At 45.7% G+C, this 18515-nt stretch overlaps 1 protein-coding gene across 1 annotated transcript in view; it reads right to left on the bottom strand.

The window, feature by feature from the left end:
* Positions 1-18515, bottom strand: part of SV2C (synaptic vesicle glycoprotein 2C) — a 197172-nt gene that overhangs the window by 100538 nt on the left and 78119 nt on the right. Inside the window, exon 2 of the mRNA XM_025208153.1 lies at positions 2861-3012. Coding sequence (XP_025063938.1) covers positions 2861-3012 — 152 coding nt within the window. The remainder of the gene's footprint in view (positions 1-2860; positions 3013-18515) is intronic.

Genomic DNA, 18515 nt, shown 5'->3' with positions numbered 1-18515 from the left:
GCACGCATCGGAACAGAGCTCTGTCACATGTACAGGTGCCCTCTGTGACTCACGGGAATTGTGACAGTGCTGAAGGGCATGGGGGCTGGCTTGGAGTTCTTTAGGAAGATATCTGGGTGATATGCCCAATCTTCGGGTTTTCTCAGGCTTTGGAGTCCAGTTCCCCAGCAGACAGGGCTGGCAGAATCAGCAAGAAGGCTGTTCTCTAAAAATACTGGCAGGTCTTTCTGAAAGACTAGTTGATAGTCAGATGAAAAGGGAGGAATTTTTACTTGTCTTTTCGTTCCAACTCCAAGCCTAGGGTCAGCTTTTCTTGCATCATTCTTTTATCCTATATAAATCAATCTTATTGTTATTTGTCTCTTTATTGATTGCCTGTGATGAAGCGTGATCTCTGGGCAAGTGATATGCCAGGTTAACCCATTTGATGGAAAGTGGGATCTAAAATTTCTGTCACAATCCAAAGGGAAGTCACCTGGAGCTGGCAAACCTTAGGGAAAAGTGGGAAAAGTGGCAGGACAGTAGGGAGAAACTGGGGCTATAGGGGCATCCCACAGACAGGTTTGTGACAGATGCAGTGAGAAGAAACTGAAAATAGCACAGATCTGATTCAATGAGTGACCAAAGGCAAGAATTCAGCAAAATACTTTTTTTTTCCATTTTAAAAGCTTGAATCCCAAACCCTTCTCAGTGCTTATGTATAATTTGTGCTAATGGATTGTTATTAATGAATTAAGGAGCTTTATACTGCATCTGCTGCAATCATAGACCTTACGGATTTTTAATACAACCTCTGTGGCAGACAGAATTTTCTAGAAACATTGGGCCAGAGTCATGCGTGTTATAAACTGGCATAGATCCATTTACTTCAGTGGAATTATCCTACATTTATGCCAGTTTAAACATGGCCTACTGTTTTTAAATTAGGCAATAGAAAATGTAACTAAAAATGGCAATTTTGGGAGAACAAATAAGAAGAGCTTTGCCACCGGGAAAAAACAACTATGTTTGAAAATATCTTTGCTTCTGTTGCAAAGTCATTCTTTTGCTAACAACTTCCTCCTGTTTGGTTTCATGACTTCCTTTTCATGATTTAAACCCTCCCCACCTACTGTGGGGTTTTAACCTGTAGGACTGAAGCTTAAGAAGACTGCCCCTCAACATTTGCTTTCATGTTTCTTTTTTTGTCTCTGACTGGACTGATACCAATGGATATAAGTGCAGAAAAAGCAAGAAATGTGATTTAGTAAGGCTTTCTGTTACTGATGTTCTTCTACCACTACTGGAGGAAGAAGGAAATTAATCCCTCTAGTGGATGTGCACTGACCTAGAGAGATGTATTATTATTCATTGAGATCTACATGCCACATGAAGGTACACAAAACATCTTTGTAAAAAGTTACTGAGTTATTTATAGAATCTGCAGTAAGTCTAGACAACCTTTTAAAAGCAGTTTATCATAACATTTACATTTTCTACCTCAAAATAATACAAGAATAATGTATTGTAGAACAAAAAGCTACTTAAAATATAGAGTGCTTTTCCAATCGAACGGTAAAATCAATTACTATATTTTGGGTCTTGCCAGCAATTGTTTACCTCTTCATTCTGGCAATTAGGCAGGAAGTGGCTAGACTGAGGAAGAGTCTAACAAAATTAAACAGATTCATTCTGTATAGTTATGGCCTATATTGGAGCACTGATACTTTTTTCCAAATCATCAGTTATCCCTACCATCTTTGCCAAATTCTCAAGATTCCCCCATTTTCCTCCATTTATAATCCATCTGTTCTGCTCCTTATAGTTCTGACTAGAGTTAATTTTGTCAGGTTCCCACTCATGACAGTCCTTTGACTGTTCTGAAGAGTGCCCATAAGCAATATTGCTAGATGCTATCAATTGAGTGGCTAAAATTTTAAGACAGAAGGCAGAGTAGATGTATATCTTTATCAACAAACTAAATCAGAGATATATAGCATAAGCTTTCATAAGCAAAGGGCGTACACTAAGCATAAGCTTATATATAGTATAAGTTTTCATAAACATAAAACTTATGAAAGCTAAATCTAAAAGTAGAAATCTACCCTGCCTTCTGCCTGACTTCAGAGTAACATGCCTAACTACCTCTCCATGACATTTTCAGAAGCAGCGAGCAACCCATCCTCCAACTGAAGTCTGCGAGCAATCAGCACTTCTGAAAATCAGGCCCAACAGGTTGGCACCAAAATGTATCTCCACATTACCTTAATAATGCTAAGATTTTAAAGAGCTCTCTCATTAAATTGGTATCTCTTGTATGAGCATATAACTTGAATCAGGTGCCAGTTTTGTATCATATTCACTCTAAAAGTTGTTGATTATATTAAAGTTCATTCCACTTCTATGGTTCTACAGAATTATTGCAAAGATACAGTAGACATCCATTGCAGCCTTGTATTCAGGAACACAGCTGCAAACATTAAAAAGAAGAGCCAGCTTCTTTATTCGCTCTTCCCAAGATTTAGTGAGGTAATTCATTATTCTTTAACAAAGGGGGTAACTTTTCTCTTCCACATACAATGGTAGCCTATTGTACAAATATGAAACCATGATTTTCAAATTTTAACCAAATTTTTTATCATCTTCCTACAGAAAATACTTTTCTTCAGTTTCAGTGATAACATCAATTAAGTATAACAAGTTCCAGTTCATATTTCACAGGCAAAATCTGATTTTTTGCAGTTTTAATTTATTTTATTTAAACACATATTTAATTCATTTACTTCCCTACCAAATAAACTCTTTTTTCTGATTTAAGGTTGTTTGCAACTTATATACTATAGGAGGTACACAGCACAAGAAAAAAAGACATGTCTCTTACCATAATGAGGAATTATTAACCAGGCCATGGCAGAAGCATAGATTCCTCCAATCATCCAAAACATGCATAGCCAACTCAAGTGTTCACCACGTTTCTCTCGTGCAAGGACTTCAGAAAAATACGAGAATACTGCTGGAACAGCTCCACCAATTCTAAAAGGAGACATAAAGCAGGTGTCAAGGTTACAGAGATGTTAAATCTTTACAGTGTGAACACACCTCATTTTATCTACTTGATAAAATGACACACCTCATTTTATGTACTTGGTACCTGAACTACAAGAGACTTTGATACAAAAAGAGTTTGGGTTTCTGTCTTTTGTCACAGCAATAATGGATTTCTATATGCTACTGGCATGATTACAATGTATTTTAGGAACTCTAATTCAATTAGATGCAACAATTTCCATGAAAGCAATATGGTCAATAAAGATCTAGAGGATTAAAGAATTTGTCAGGGGGCTGTAGGAACTTGCAGATATGGGACCAACATATTTTATATATTTGGAGTTAGGCTATAGAAAGTAATACCTATTTGATTCAATTTCCCCTTCCATCCTTTAACAGAGAACACTATGATGACATTTTTAATGACCCTGATTATTTCATGCATGATTTGGGGTACGAACAAACATACAACTGTAGTGGCTTCAAAGGGAGATGCTACTCCTGACCATGCAGCAGCTGTTATTCTGTACCTATTAGTGTGCATGAGACTGAAACAATACAAGTGAAGCAAAACTTACCCGATTTTATCTTTGCTTCACCCAGGTTCAAAGTTACAGTAATTTAGCTCTGTGAGAGGGGCAGTAAAAGCCCCTCTAGTGTGTCCCAGACCCCTCCCCCACGCACCCCGATACTCACCACAGGAATCCAAATGAGCGGCAGCTGGGGAGAAACATGGACGCAGCCTCCGAAATTCAGGACCTGCCTGAGCCTGCGTATCAGTGATTGATTGGGGGTGGAGCTCCAAAGAGGCGTGGGCCACTCAAAAAGCAGCTGAGAACACAGCTGAGGGGCCAGCAAGGGAGAAGCGGGATGCTGGCCAGGAGACGCTGCCTGCAGAGCCGGAGATCACAAGCCCTGAGTGCAGGAAAGCAGAGCAGAGCGTTTGCCGGAGGGCTCCGGCAGACTGGACAAGGAACACAAGCCTAAGAGACCCAGGGATGCTGGGGAGTGACATTGCAGGCCCACCAGTGAATCCAGGTATGGTGGCTGGGGATGGTGGCAGGGAGCTGCTAACCCTCTCAAGCGGGGAGGAAGGCAGAGCCCGGCATGGGAACCGCAAGCTCCACCAGCCCAGGAAGAACAGGAGACCAACTACAGGTCAGTGGGGACCCGGAGGCGGTCACGCTGGGAAGATGGATCAGGGTGGGACATGGGGTGGCTGCCCACCCCCACAACTACTACGAGGGAAGGGACGGGCGAGTTCCCCTTCTTCTCTTCCCCTGCCTGAGTGACCAAGCGGGCACTGGGAGATAGGATCCCAGGGGTCCATTGGCAGAGGCCGGACATTTTCTGTTGGATGCATTTTTAGTTCCAGTTAGCCCCAAGCCGGGGCAGGTTTAGAGGCCCAAGCCAGCCTGAAGTTGAGGGACTGGCCGTGGGCAAGATTGTGCTGGCTGAGAAGACCTGACTTATTGTGAGGCGGGTGGTCTGCATGAGAAGAGATCATCCAAGGGAAGACCTACAGGGTGCAGTGTTTGCCCAGGCCATGGATGTGGTAAGGGTGGGGTAAAGGGAAGGTTTGGAGCCCCACGAAGAAAGACCAGGGTTGAGACCTCTTCACTCTGGGTGCCACCTGAAGGGAACTGCCTCCCCAATAAAGGACATCGAAGACGTGGCAGATGAGCAGGAGCAGCACCCACACCATCTAGGTGGCACCAGATGCCCGATCTCACCCTGACGTCGCTTGGGATCAAGGCACCCATCAAGAAGGAGGCTGAAGTCCTACAACACCTACAAGCGACAAGCTCACTTGTATTGCTACAAGATTATGCACATGTAACAGTGCACCTGTAAACTGCTGCAAGATCAGATGCAGCAGCAATCCCTCTCCTTCTGAAGCTGCTACAAATGTATGTTTATCCAAACCAAAGGTGGGCAAATTACAGGCCTGCCAACTAATTGGATCCTATCCATGGGTGGGTACCCACCAAGTGAATGGATTCAGCTTATGGGTGCACAGAAGTTCTGGCAGCTGTGTGGTGCTGGGCGGCCAGGGCTACTTCTGGTGTGTTGGGCTCTCTCTTAGGGCTGTGTGAAATTTCGACGGGTGTTTTATTTTGAAGCTGTTTTGATGTGCTTTGAGCTTGAAATAGTGAAATCAAAATGAAATGGAAGGCTTCGAAACAGGTTTGAAATGAAACGAGGGCACTTGAAACGTTTAGAAAGTTTTGAGTTGCAATGCTGGGCTTGCTTGCAGCTAAACAGAAACTAAGGAGAGGGAGGGGGAAGGACTGCTTTGGTATTGACATGTGTAGCTGGCCAGTGACTGTGATCCTTCCCTGAGGTCCCTTCCAATCCCAGTGCTCTGGGATAAAAAAGTCCCACATGTCACTCTATAAAGGAAGTCGAACAGTGTTTAACTACTACTTCTGTCCCCAGTGGGGTTCAGTCCAGTAGGCCTGTTCAGAGTATACCTAATACATAACCACCAACATGGAGTTCAAGACAATGCAGATCAGCCACAGCTATTTTCAATGAAAAACAGGAGGTGGTATTGCTGCTCATGGTTAGAAGACTCACCTAGGAAGTAGGAGATCTAAGTGTTAGGCCTTGCTCAACCTGAGGGAACGAAGTCAACTTCTCCCACCTCCCTGGAGAAATCCCTTAGCCATTCAAAAGTAGAAAAAATGGGGGAAGGTACCCTTTGCCCCTGGTGTTACAGTTGCTGGTGTGGGGGAGGGCTGGGGGGAGTCCCTGGTGAGTCAACTTATACACCGGATCTACAAAAAGCCTAACTTTTTTGTATAGAAATATGGGGTTGACTTATATACTTATGGCAATCAAAATGACCAAAATAAAAACATCACATCGTCCAAAGGATATAAGAAATTATGAATGCTCTGTATATAAAGTTTGTATGTAAAGTCTGCCCTTATTTTTACATAGATGTAAACCCCTCATCTGGCTTCAGCTGAATCATACATTATCTACACTTGTTTAACCAAACAAAATTTGGTCCACTGTATTTCTACCTAGAGGTTTAAAAACAGATCATCTTTTCAGTACTTCACCCACATCCTGGTAAAATACTATAAAGATACTGGCAGTAAATTCCTGATCACAATGAATGAAATCAGTGGGAGTTTTGTTATTGACTAGAATATGGTCAGTATTGGTCATTCTGTTTTTTTGCCATTTCCCACAGGGTAAACTATTATAACTACTCTGATAATTAATTAGCTCAATTTAGTGTGCAGTGTGTCCTTGTTGAGTTTACGAGTTACGTGGTTAATCCTCACTTGTAGAGTAAACATCTGATATATAAAAATGCATGCCTCTGTATATTCCCTGTGCTCAGCTGAAAAGGTTGGGATATGTTGTTAAATCTGGCTTGAAGAGGCTGATTATTTTGATATCAGGGAAGGAACTAAAATCATATTTAAAAAAATCAATTTAAATAAATGTAGCAGGCTCACATTTCAGAGCTTGGGTTGAATTCCAGGCTTGAGATCCTGCTGTTTTGATTGGTGGAGCCCATCCAATCAGGAGGCAGCAAGAGAAATAATGTCATGCCTCTTTCCTGAGGGGAGGGGGAAAAGAGTTCCCCCAGACTTGATTGAAGACTGTAAACTGTCAGGTCTGGAAGACTTCAGGGGTGGAGCCCTGGAGCATATAAAAGGAGCTGCATGCCCAGCATGGGAGGTGCAGATGCAGTGAGAGACTCAAGAAGAGCGGAGCCAAGGAAAGCTGGGGAGCTCTCCCCCAGTGGGCAACAGGCCCAAGGCTCCTGAAGCTGCCACTGGAGGAGCAGCCTTGGGAGTGGTGCGAGACTGCTCGGGCTGTTGATGGCGCACAGGGACAGTGTGGGGAAACCTGGCCCTGGGAGTGGTGTGAGACCACTCAGGCCCATCATGTACATGGTTTGGTGCATGGAGCCCAGGCTTTGGGAGTTGCAAAGGCAGCTCAAGCCTACGACCCCGGCAGGGCCAGCAGACCACACGGTCAGCGGAGCAGCGCACAGGGCAAGGGCCTTGGGGTCCGTAGTGAGGTGGCTCAAGCCCCATCTTCCGGCAAGTGGCCAGGTCCCATGGTGCACAGGGCAGCGCACGGGTCCGAACCTTGGGAGCGAGGGAGCAGCAGAGGCTGCTTGGGTTAGCCACCTGGCGTGAAGATGGACAGCTGGAGCCTGAAGGGTCTGGCCTGTGCTAAAAGAGACCTCAGTGCCAAAGTCAGGGCACGGGGAAATAGTAGTACTGCAGCGTGAGGCCCAGCATCCCAGAAGCCAGCAGTGGTGTTGCAGCAGCTGAGAGGAGCTGAGCCTTCGGTGCCCACAGCAGAGCCCAGCAGTGTGGAAAAGGTGCTCCAGCAGAGGAGACCCCATCGAGCTGTGCCCTGACCACCGCCACCTGAAGGAGCGTGAGTCATTGGGGCCTTTGGGTCCCACAGGGGAAAGACGTTTGGGGTGGGCGACCCCAGAGAAGGGGCTGAGTGAGCAGACCCCCTGCCTAGTCAAGTCCCTAAGGGGAGGGGTCCCTGGTGCTTCCTGGACACCCCGGAAAGGAGCCCATTGGAAGGACGACTATCTCTTGCCGTGGGTCAGGGACTATATTAAGGAATAGGTGTTATTAAGATTGTTTGCACCTTATATTTTGTAATTGAAATGTTGTATTGTGATGTTGTATTGTGTTGATGTTGCTGAAATTGTTTTATTGTGATGGGTAAATAATGTTATTTAGGGTTTGACCTTAGTTATTGGTTAATGTTCACTGTGGAAATATATGTATATGATAGTTAGTTTTATGATTATGTATATTGTCGCTGGAAGGTGTTGTAAGGCTTTGGCCTTTTCTTACTGGGAGCCTTGCCCCCAAGCGACATCAGGGTGAGGTTCAAGCTCGGATGCCACCTGAGTGGTATGGGTGCTGCCCATACTTGCCTGCCACAACTTCGATGTTCTTGTTGGGGAGGCAGTTCCCTTAAGGTGGCCCCCTGAGGATGAAGACGCCTCAATCCCTGTTCTTGCTTTGTGGGGCTCCAAACCTCCATTTTATCCCAGCCTTACCATATCTATGGCCAGGATGGATACTATTCTCTGCAGGTATCCCCTTGGATGACTTTCCCTCTTCGTGCGGCTTGCCCGCCTCCCAGTGGGTTGGGCCTTCCCGGTCAGTTTGTCCTTCACCGTAGCCGGTTCCTTGACTTCCGGCTGATTAGTGCATTAAAGCCAGCTCTGTCTTTGGGCTAGCTAGGGCTTCCAATGAAAATCAACACCCGGATTTCCGCCAGAGGGTTCCCCCTGGAATCTCATCTCCCAGTGCCCCTTTTATGGTCCAAAGTAAAGAAGAAATTTGAAGGAACGGATGAGGGACCCACTTGTCCCTGCGCCCCGGGTGACTATGGGGGTGGGCTGCCATTCTGTGCCCCACTGTGGTCCAACTCTTCAGTTTGGCCAGCACTGGCCCCCAGCTAACCTGGAGTTGCTCCCGGTCTTCCTTGGCTTGGAAGGGTGCATGGTTTCCGTGCTGGGTTGCTTGTGCCTCCCAACACTGTGTCCCCCCATGTGGGGTAACTGCTCCTGCTGGTGCCTCCCGCCTCCTGTGCCAGGGCCCTTGGCTCCCCCCCTGCTGCCTGCAGCTGGGCAACCTTCCTCTTCATTGCCTGCATCTCTGGGTCAACGTCCTTTCTCTCCTCCTCTGGCATCTCTGGATTGGTGCTTTCTTCTTCCTCCAGTGTCTCTAGGTTGGCGTCCTCTTCTTTCCCCACCAGTGTCTCCAGGTTGGCATCCTCCTCTTCCTTCCCTAGCACCTCTGGGTCGGTGTCCTCTTCTCCCACCGTTCGTCGCCCCTCAGCTGTTTTCCTGGCAGCTATTTGAGCAGCCCACAGTTTCTGGAGGCTTTGCCCATGTCCCTCGCCGATCCACAGCTATAGACAGCTCCGGAATCGTGGGGCTGCCGCCTGCGCTTCCTCCCGGCTGCTGCTCTTCAGGATCCCTACGGTGAGGGCTTTCACTGCCCCTCTCACATATATTATAACTCAATAAATTGTATATAGTTAAGAACTTTGGGCTTGGGGTAACTCTACAGCAGAGCTTTCCAAACTGTGTGCCGCGACACATTAGTGTGTCGGCGGCAGTGTGTAGGTGTGTCGCGCGAAATACAGAAAATTTTGCGGAAGGGCACCGTGGAGCTTCCTTACTCGTGTCTGCTTCCCTTGGCCCCTCCCCCGGAACTGAATTACTGTGTCGCGAAATGATGCGTGTCTAAAAAGTGTGTCACCAACATGAAAAGTTTGGAAAGCTCTGCTCTAGAGGAAAGAGGGATCTGCTCGAACTTCTGGCATCCCTCTCATAGCACCCCCTCCTGCCTACCCATCCCATCCAAATGAGAATAGGGCACATCCTTGGGTGTACCTGGGTTACACAAGAAAGAAGTTTTGTAAAATAAATTGTGAAAGTCTATGCTCCTTATTGCAACTTTAGGTTAAACTGTAAAATTGATAAGGATTTTAATAATAAATACTTTTAAAAAATTGCCACCAGAGCTTTTGGATTTTATAAAGTTGTAATAGGCAATAGGCTGTAAGCAAAACACCCATAAAAATTGAAAAGTGTGGCCTGGATCCTGCCAACACTTAAATAAGTCTATAACTTGACTCATATGAATAGCTTCATTGACTTGAATAGGACCACTTCAGCTATGTAAAAACCCACTTAAAGCTCTGGGATGAAGTTCAAAGTTGGCATCTATGGTCCTCTGTCACAATGGAGATCTCTACAATTAGAATACAAGCTTGACTGGGCAGGAGAAAGGACTTTCTTGGAGACTGTTCCAGGACTGTGCAATGAATTCTCCCCAACTAAAGACCATAACAAAGCTCACCACACTGTGCAAGGTGCATTTGTTTGACCTTGTGTTCACTGAGTACATAGAAGCATGTACATCTATAAAAAACACGACAAAACTAATTAAAACCCTAACAAAAAAGGACACTTTGTTACACATTACTTCTTGGTCTTAAGGACAACAGAACACTTGCAACAAATCTTAGTTACATTGCTGTAACTAAGTTACATTCCACTCGTATTTTAAGCAATGAGTGCAATAGAATAGAACTGTCCAACCTCTGAGAGTAGGGAACGCACCAGGCAGAGTTAAAGTTAACAGACCAGAGGGCAGGGAACAAATCCAGGCGGATCTGGACAGGTTGGAAAAATGGACGGAACAGAATAGGATGCAGTTCAATAAAGGACAAATGCAAGGTGCTACACCTAGGAAGAAGGACTCACCAGTCTGCTTATAGGCTGGGGGATGACCTTCTCAGCAGCATAGCAGTGGAAAAGGATCTTGGAGTCCCTGTTGACTCCAAGATGAAAATGAGTTGTCAATGTGACAAAGTGATCAGTAAACCTAACCACACTTTATCATGCATTAGCAGGTGCACGACAAACAGGTCCAGGGAAGTGATACTTCCCCTTTATGTGGCATTGGTCAGGCCACAGTTGAAGTACTGCATCTAGTTTTGGGTGTCACACTTTAAGAGGGATGTGGACAACCTCAAGAGGGTTCAGAGGAGGGCCACTCGTATTGGTTAGGGGCCTGCAGGCAAAGCCCTATGGGGAGAGTTTGAGGGCCTTGGATCTCTTCAGCCTCCACAAGAGAGGGCTGAGAGATGATCTTGTGGCTGCCTACAAATTCATTGGGGTGGGGGGACAGCAAGAAATAGGAGATGCTCTGTTTACGAGGGCACCCCTTGGACTAACTAGGAACAATGGCCATAAACTGATGGAGAGCAGATTTAGGTTGGACATCAGGAAGAACTTCTTTATGGTAAGGGTTGCCAGAATCTGGAACGGGCTTCCAAGGGAGGTAGTGCTCTCCCATACCTTGGAGGTCTTTAAGAGGAGGCTAGACATGCACCTGGCTGGGGTCATCTGAGCCCAGTGCTCTTTCCTGCCCAGGGCAGGGGGGCAGACTCTATCTGCTGAAGTCCCTTCCGACCCAAACATCTATGAATCTATGAAAGGGGGAACCGGCACTCAGACCAGGAGCCCAGGGGCCACAGTTTAAATCCTAATGGTCTGCATGCAACCCACTGGCCACCAGTTGGGCAGCCCTACACTAGAAGAACCTAGATAAGCATTATAGTATTAGGGGGTAAAACTGTATCTTTGATAAAAGCTTTCCTTTTAGTGCTATTAACTTTCTGCACAGAATTCCTGCATTATCAAGAGTAAAAAAATACTTAGACTTTCAATAGCTTACAAAAAAGTTATTGTGAACTTTTTGTATACATAGTTCAAATTTTTCAGAAAAATAAAAAGGCTAAAATTAGGCTCCTGTGCCTGCAATATCAAGTACCTCCCAGTGAGCTTTTCAAAGAAAGAAACTAAAAGAAAGAAACCACAAATTTTGAAGAAGGCTGAGTTGAAGCATTAGCACCTTCTTGACTCATTGAAGTTCCATATAGTTTGGGTCGATCTCATAATTAGTATGATAGTGAGACACATTTTAAATGTGAAATTTTTAAAGAGAAAAATCACCTCTGTGAAATGTGAAATTGTAGTAACAAGTGGGAAACTTAATAAAAACACAAATTACAAAACAACTACATTAAAAAGGAAAAAGGAAGAACTAGTAACTTGTAAATACTGGAAAATAACTCATCACATTAAAAAAAATCATGGCTTAAAAATCAATTTAAAAAAATTGTTATCTAATGTATCTGATAATAGCATATCTACCTATTTTAATTATTAGACTATTTGCATCCGTGCTATAAGTCAGTGGAATGAATTTAGCTCATTATTCTTAGCACATATCCAAATGGCAAAGCATTATTCTGTGGAATTCTTAAGATATAAAATTAGTGAGACAGTGCTCATAAATTCATGAAACACTATTAAAGAGAGATTACCTAGTGTAATGAGAGCAGGGCACTGGAAGAACAGTCTGTATTATTTCATCAGTCTATACCAGTGGTGCTGAATCTTTCTCTCTGGTGGGCCTGATGGGCAGTGCCTGGTCCAAGCATAGACTTGATGGTGGTTCCGATTCAATGTTTGGGGCCAGCGTGGCAGGCACTAGGGATGTGTGAAACGGGCCATATTTGATTCAGATTCAGCTTGCTCTTTCCCCACTGGTGTGGCCATTAGGCTTGTGCAAAGCTTTGGTAGCCAATTTGATTTGGAGGAGATTTAGTCCGATTCAGGGATTGAACCTCCAAATCCAAATCGAATCAGGAGACCAATTAAAAGCTCCAAATTGATTCAAAACATCTGAATCGATTTGGAAAAGATTTGGCTGCCTCAGAGATTTGGCCATAGACTAAACAGGCAGCTGACACAGCTGCCACCAGCTGGTAAATCTGTTGGGGTTGGGGGAGGTAGGGATTGAGGCTGGGGCTGGGCAAGCTGCCACACTGGGGATGGGGGCGTGTTACTCGGGGAGGAGGGAGGGGTGCAGGATGCAGGCACAGCAGCGCTTGGAGCCAGGGCTCTGCCCTGCTGCCACTTGCCCAGCCAGGGCGGGAGGGTGCTGGGGCAGAATGTGGGCGTGGCAGCGCTCCGAGCAGATTCTCTGTAATGCTGCTGCTTGCCCAGCCAGGGCAGGGGGCAGGGGAGTGGTGGGATGCAGGCATGGCTCACTCCAGGCGGAAGCGGGCAAGCGGCAGCAGGGCATAGCCCCCACTCCCAGTGCTGCTGCACCCACATCCCAGGCCCCCCTGCACTGGCTGGCAAGTGGCATCAGGGCAGAGTCCCTGCTCCCAGTGCTGATGTGGGCACAGCAGTGCTGGGAGTGGGGGCTATGCCCTGCTGAGATAGCACATGGTGTCAGGAGTGGCTGAATCCTGCCACCAACAGGAACGCAAACATCAGTCAGCAATTGGGTGATTCCTAAATGACAGACCAAGCTCCAGCAACAGCTGAGTCCAGCTCCCAGCAGAGGTTGGCTACAGAGACAATGCAGAGAGTTATTTACACCATCAGAACATTGGATTTGATTTCCAATCCCTTGGAATGTGACCTAGATGGATCAAATATTTTAGTTGCCTCAGGGAAGTGTCAGGTCTGGACAAAGTCTGAACCTTACCAAGTAAGTACTCTCATCTACTCAATGGGGGATGAGGCCAATGGAATTCTGATGCCATTGCCTCTTACAAATGCAGAAAAAAAGGAATATGTTTTTATGGAGCTTCAATCTAATTAATTCATAAACCACATTTCTTTTGCCCCCAAAAATGTTTGATTAATGCCTCTACCACATCAACATATTGCAGAACCTGTGGACAGCTTTATTACATCTTTGCATACGTTGGCTGAATCTTGCCAATATGGGGAGCTCAAGGAAGAAGTGATTAGGGATCCCTTAGCTGTGGGCCTTCACAATGAAGAGCTCTCAGAAAGACTACAGTTGGACTTTGATTTAACACTCCAGAAGGCTGTCACAGAAGTCTGCCAATCAGAGGTAGTTAAACAGCAACAAAAGGAAATCAGAAGCATTTCCAAGCCCTATCAGGCGTCAGCTAGTATGGATTTTGTCAAGAAACTACAACCAAAAACAAATAGATTTGACATGCACAATGAACAAAGAGTGGTGCCACCAGCACCCACAGCAACAACCTAGTGGAAAAAGGGGCCAATGCCGCAGGTGTGGTAAAATCCCCGAACATGCTTATGTTAAGTGTCCTCTTGATAAGGAAGAGATATGTCAATGATATAAAAAGAATAGTTATCACACTTTGGTTCGTTGCTCAGCCACAGGAGTCCATGAAGTCACAGAACAGGACTCAGAGGATTGGCAAGCTTCTTTGAGTAGATGTGATATCTTTTATTTGACCAACTGAGTAGTTAGAAAATGTTATTTGCAAGCTTTCAGGCACAAGCACCCTTCTTCTGGCATAGGGAGTCTCTGCTGATCTGTGATCTCCAAGGAATGAAAGAAGCTGGTGATTCTGGAGTCTGTCAGACCCAGGAGTCTAGATGACAGTGTAGCAAAAGTCCCCCCTGCCTCTTGTCAGGAAGCACCTTTGCCCCCACCTCCCTTTTTAGATTATATTTATATGCATTTCTGTATTTTACTGTTCACGTATTCTCTCTACACTTTTGCCATGGCATTCTGTGTCTTACATTTTATTTATGCTTTACATTTTATTTCACACTCTTAAGTTAGCTAAGCCTTATAATATTAAAGCTGAAGCTGTAAAAACTTATTGAATTGTATCACCCTTACAATGTACCAGGCAGTCCCCTGGGTGAATGTAAGTATGTATGAGTCAGTAGGTAATTGAATGACTAGCAGGGAATACAAAGCAAGAGCCTCTGGCTGTTAATTGACAATAGCCTAGCCAGAGGAACTTACCATTACAAAACTCTACTCTACCATCCATTTTAAGCTAATCAAGCAAAAGAACTGATTCCTGGAACCTGCATGATACAGCCATTGGGTCAATCAAGTGAAGGGTGGACTCCCAAAACTGTAACATTGGGCAGAACCCCCAGTGACTGTGACTAACAGCTGTCATACACTACTCATGACCCACATGGGACAGTGACCTCTGGATTGGGCAACCAAGATGATGCTGGGGAATCAGAGAAGTCTGCCAGAGAGGGATAAAAGGCAGTGAAGCATGACGCTCAGTGGTACCCTCTTTCTTTGACCAGCACCAGAACCTACCAACTAGAAAGACAAGCTGGTGATCCCCTTTTGAAGAAGACATTGCCTTGGAGGAAGCTTCAACTGGCCATCGATAGCAGACTCCAGCACCTTGGATGGGTATAACACCAGTGCTCTCACAATCACTACAGCAGCTACTATATGGGTTTGAATGAGTGAGTGCATGTGTGTGTAGGTGACCGATATCCTTTTTGGTTCCAATCCTGTGCAGGGTATAATAGTTGCACACCCCCATACAATAAACTTGATATTGCAGATCACGCAAGTTGGTTTTAATTGCCAACAACAGGAATAGAGCTCATTGGACAGTCAATTTCATTTAAAATTGATACAGGAGCAGCCATTTCAACTAAACCTGATACAATTCATCTTGTTTTTGGGAAGGTGGAATGAAAAGATTTTTCCAGAGTTATGGCCACTAGGCCTGTGCAAAGTAGCAAGTATTCACTTGGGATTCAGAGGACAGTGATTCGATTCGGAGATTCAAATCACTGTCCCGATTTGATTTGGCCAAATCAAATCTGAAAGGTTTGGCACCAATTTGGAGATTTGGCCATAGACTAAACAGGCAGCTGACACAGCTGCCTCCAACTAGTACATCTGCTGGGGTTTGGGGAGGGGCCACTTTTCTCCCACGCTGAGCAGCAGTTTGTTCTGTGCCACCACTGCTTTGCCCAGATGGGCGAGCACGGGGCATGGGGTCGGGGCTGTGTGCACAGGTCCCTGCCTGTACCACAGGGCTGAGGTGGAGGGGACAGGTTGCGAGTGGGCACGCAGGAGCCAGCTACAGCCAGGCGGAAGCGTGGGGCTCGCACTGGTGTCCTGGGCCCAGAGTGGGACAGCAGAAACGCAGGGTCCTGGCCAGCAGGGAATTTATGGAGCTGGGCCAGCTCCCCCGTCTCCCTGCTTGTGCAGCCCAGCCCAGTTCCACAGACCCCTGCGAGCCTGTGCGCTTCACTCCTGCCACTGCACTCTGGGCCCTGGACACCTGCACAGGCCCTGCGCTTCCACACTCCTGCTTGCTTCTACTCCCCCTGCCCCCCACCACTGCTTTCCCCACTTTCCTGTCTGCCCACTGGCTGCTCCACACCATGTGGCTCCCAGCTGCATGGCTGGATGACAGGACTCAGCAGGAGCTGGCCCAGCCTCAAGGACTGGGGCGATTGCCCAAGGTCCTCCCCTGCCTCCCCACCCCCCGCCCCTTCTTACCGGAATTTCCCGATCTGGGACAGGGAGGCATGAACAGCCCCACGGTCCCAGCCCCGCTCCTACTGCCCATCTCCTGTCATCTTTGACAGGCAGCCTGGGGCAGATAAATATTTAAAATTTTCTAAATATTTTTAGGGGTCTCGTGGGCCAGATAGAATGGCCTGGCAGGCTGGATCCAGCCCACAGGCTGTATTTTGCTCACCCCTACACCATAGCAAGGAAGTGTGTTGCTAGTGACGTAGCTGCAGCATCAGTTTATGCCCTCTACGTCGCTGTAGTGTGTTGCTATGGTGACATAGCATCTCATGTAGACATGCCCTTTGGGAACAAAAATCATCTAGATAGAAAAATATGACTAGTTATGTTTTACTTTTCATCAAGAGAAGGTGCAATTGCAGATGTCAAAAGACAAATCTCCAAGCTGACTAAGTTTAAAGGGATAGTGATTTTATAGTTTCATGTTTGAACTAAGCTGTGGTTATCATTTATCCAAGGGGATTATGGGAAGGAAGAACAAAAAAGATTTTGATCATGCATGCCAGCAGAGCAGTACTTACGAAAATAAATAATAAACTAAAGTGCACCTTTTTTAATCACACAAAATGATATGTGCCTGCTAATCTGCTTTTAGTGATGTGATTTGCCACAGGAAATTTTGGCAACTGCATACTGTAACAGCTGGGATGAAAACAGCATTTACACAGAGCATTCAGGAACCTGGCTTCAGAAGCTAGCCTTTGTTTGTTTGTTTGCACATTTATGAGCCATAGATACTTGAATTGCAAAGGCTGTTCAAGAATACAGGATAACCCCACAATATTAAAATGCATAAGGCTGTAATACACCTTTTTGATTAAATATCTTATCGTCTTCTACTTCCAATTTGGACCAGAGCCAAAAAGTGAGATTGTCAGTCAACAATGGCATTTGTGGTATTTATCTGGTTACTTGTGGTTTGCGAAGAAGCCAGACAATGGAATTTGAAGCACAAAGCTGTTCTTATTCTTTTCCTGGACCTGCATCAGTCTAACTATCCTTCTCCCTACCTAACTGTTCAAATGTAACTCGTACTTTCCCTTCCTCATGGCTTCTCATCCTTCCCTCGTCCTCTACTTTTTTTCCTCTCTCACTGCTACCAGTGTAATAACAGACTTTTTCCTTTTCAACACATTAAAGGAAACTAGCAATATATGGAAAGTGAATAGACAAATTTAACTTGGGGGAGCAGCTATTAGATATTGCCTTGGGAAGACTATAATTTAATGATAGTGACACAACGTTGTTCATTTTAACTGTCTTTGAAACCCAGTTATAGAACTGAGGTTCTGGTCCTGCAGCTGACTGGACAGCTTACATACTTATTGCAGTGACTTACATATTTTTAAGTACTTTTGTTACTAAGTGGAGTACACCACTTTGGGGTCAAACGACTGAACCTCATGCTATTGCTTATGGGACTATATAAGCCCATTCCTTCTTTTGTGCATAGCTAAACAATTTTGCAGTCTTGCAAGTTTTTCCCATTAGGAAGAGAAACTAATGACAGTCAGATTTTTCTTTGATGCAACTGCAGTATTAACAAAGAACATACAAAGTCTTGTTTCCCTAAACATAGCAAGAATCGAACAGTGTCTCTGTTCACAAATCCAAGATGCATTGTGGTCAGCACTTAGTCCATAACTCATCTGTCTAGATTCTAGACTTTACTTAAGGCCATGTTCCCAGTGCTCATTTGGGCTGCATCATGTGTTACTTTATCTTCTCTAATGTTTTTGCTATTTTTCTCCCAGACACACAAACCTTCACAAAACAGTAGTTGATGAAACTCCTCCACATACCAGTGCCTTGCATGCCTTTGTTTCGTGCCTCTGTTTGTGGTTGAAACAGTCACTGCTTCATCTACAGGGCTACATAAAGGAGCTTAATGACTTCTCTCAAAACTATATTAAAAATAGTAGTTACATCTCCAATTTAAAAAAAGTTTAATGCTAGAGGTGCACCGATACATCAGTCCAATATTGGACCGACACTAATATGAAGAAAATTGTCTGTATTGGAAATTGGCCTGACAGGGCTTATAAATGGCCCATGCATGTGCAGTCACAGCACAGCACGTGTGGTGAGGGGCACAGCCTGGCAGCTTGAAGAGCAGTGTCCAGCTGGTAAGTCTGTAGTGGTGGAAGGGGTAGGGGGAGAGAGAGGGTGTGGGGGGCAGATCAAGGCAGCCCGCAGTGAGGGAGTGGGGCAAGCACTGCCCAGCCAAGGCAGGGTGGGTGTTGCCCGCTCATCTGGTGGCTCCTGCTGCTGCTCATTCAGGAGGGCATGAGGAGGTGTATGCCCCTGGACCTGTGTGGGGTGTGTGGGGGAGTGGGGCTGGGGCTGCACTAGTGTTGACAGCAGGGCTACGGGGAGGGGGCTGCAGCCACCCCAAAATTTGCCATATCCCCCTGCCCTCATTCCCAGCGCCACTGCCACCTGCCCCGAGTGCAGCCTGGTGCAGCCCTGGCCCTGCCCGCCCTGCACAGATCTGGGGGCACCCCGCCCAATGTCCTCCTGGATGAGCAATGGGAGCAGTGGTGGGAGCCGCTGGCGAAGTGCTGGGTGAGA

The sequence above is a fragment of the Alligator sinensis genome, unplaced genomic scaffold (genome assembly GCF_000455745.1).
Source record: "Alligator sinensis unplaced genomic scaffold, ASM45574v1 scaffold159_1, whole genome shotgun sequence".
Classification (NCBI taxonomy): Eukaryota; Metazoa; Chordata; order Crocodylia; family Alligatoridae; genus Alligator; species Alligator sinensis.
Note: the sequence above shows the minus strand (reverse complement) of the source record. Positions and strands in the feature narration are given on the sequence as shown.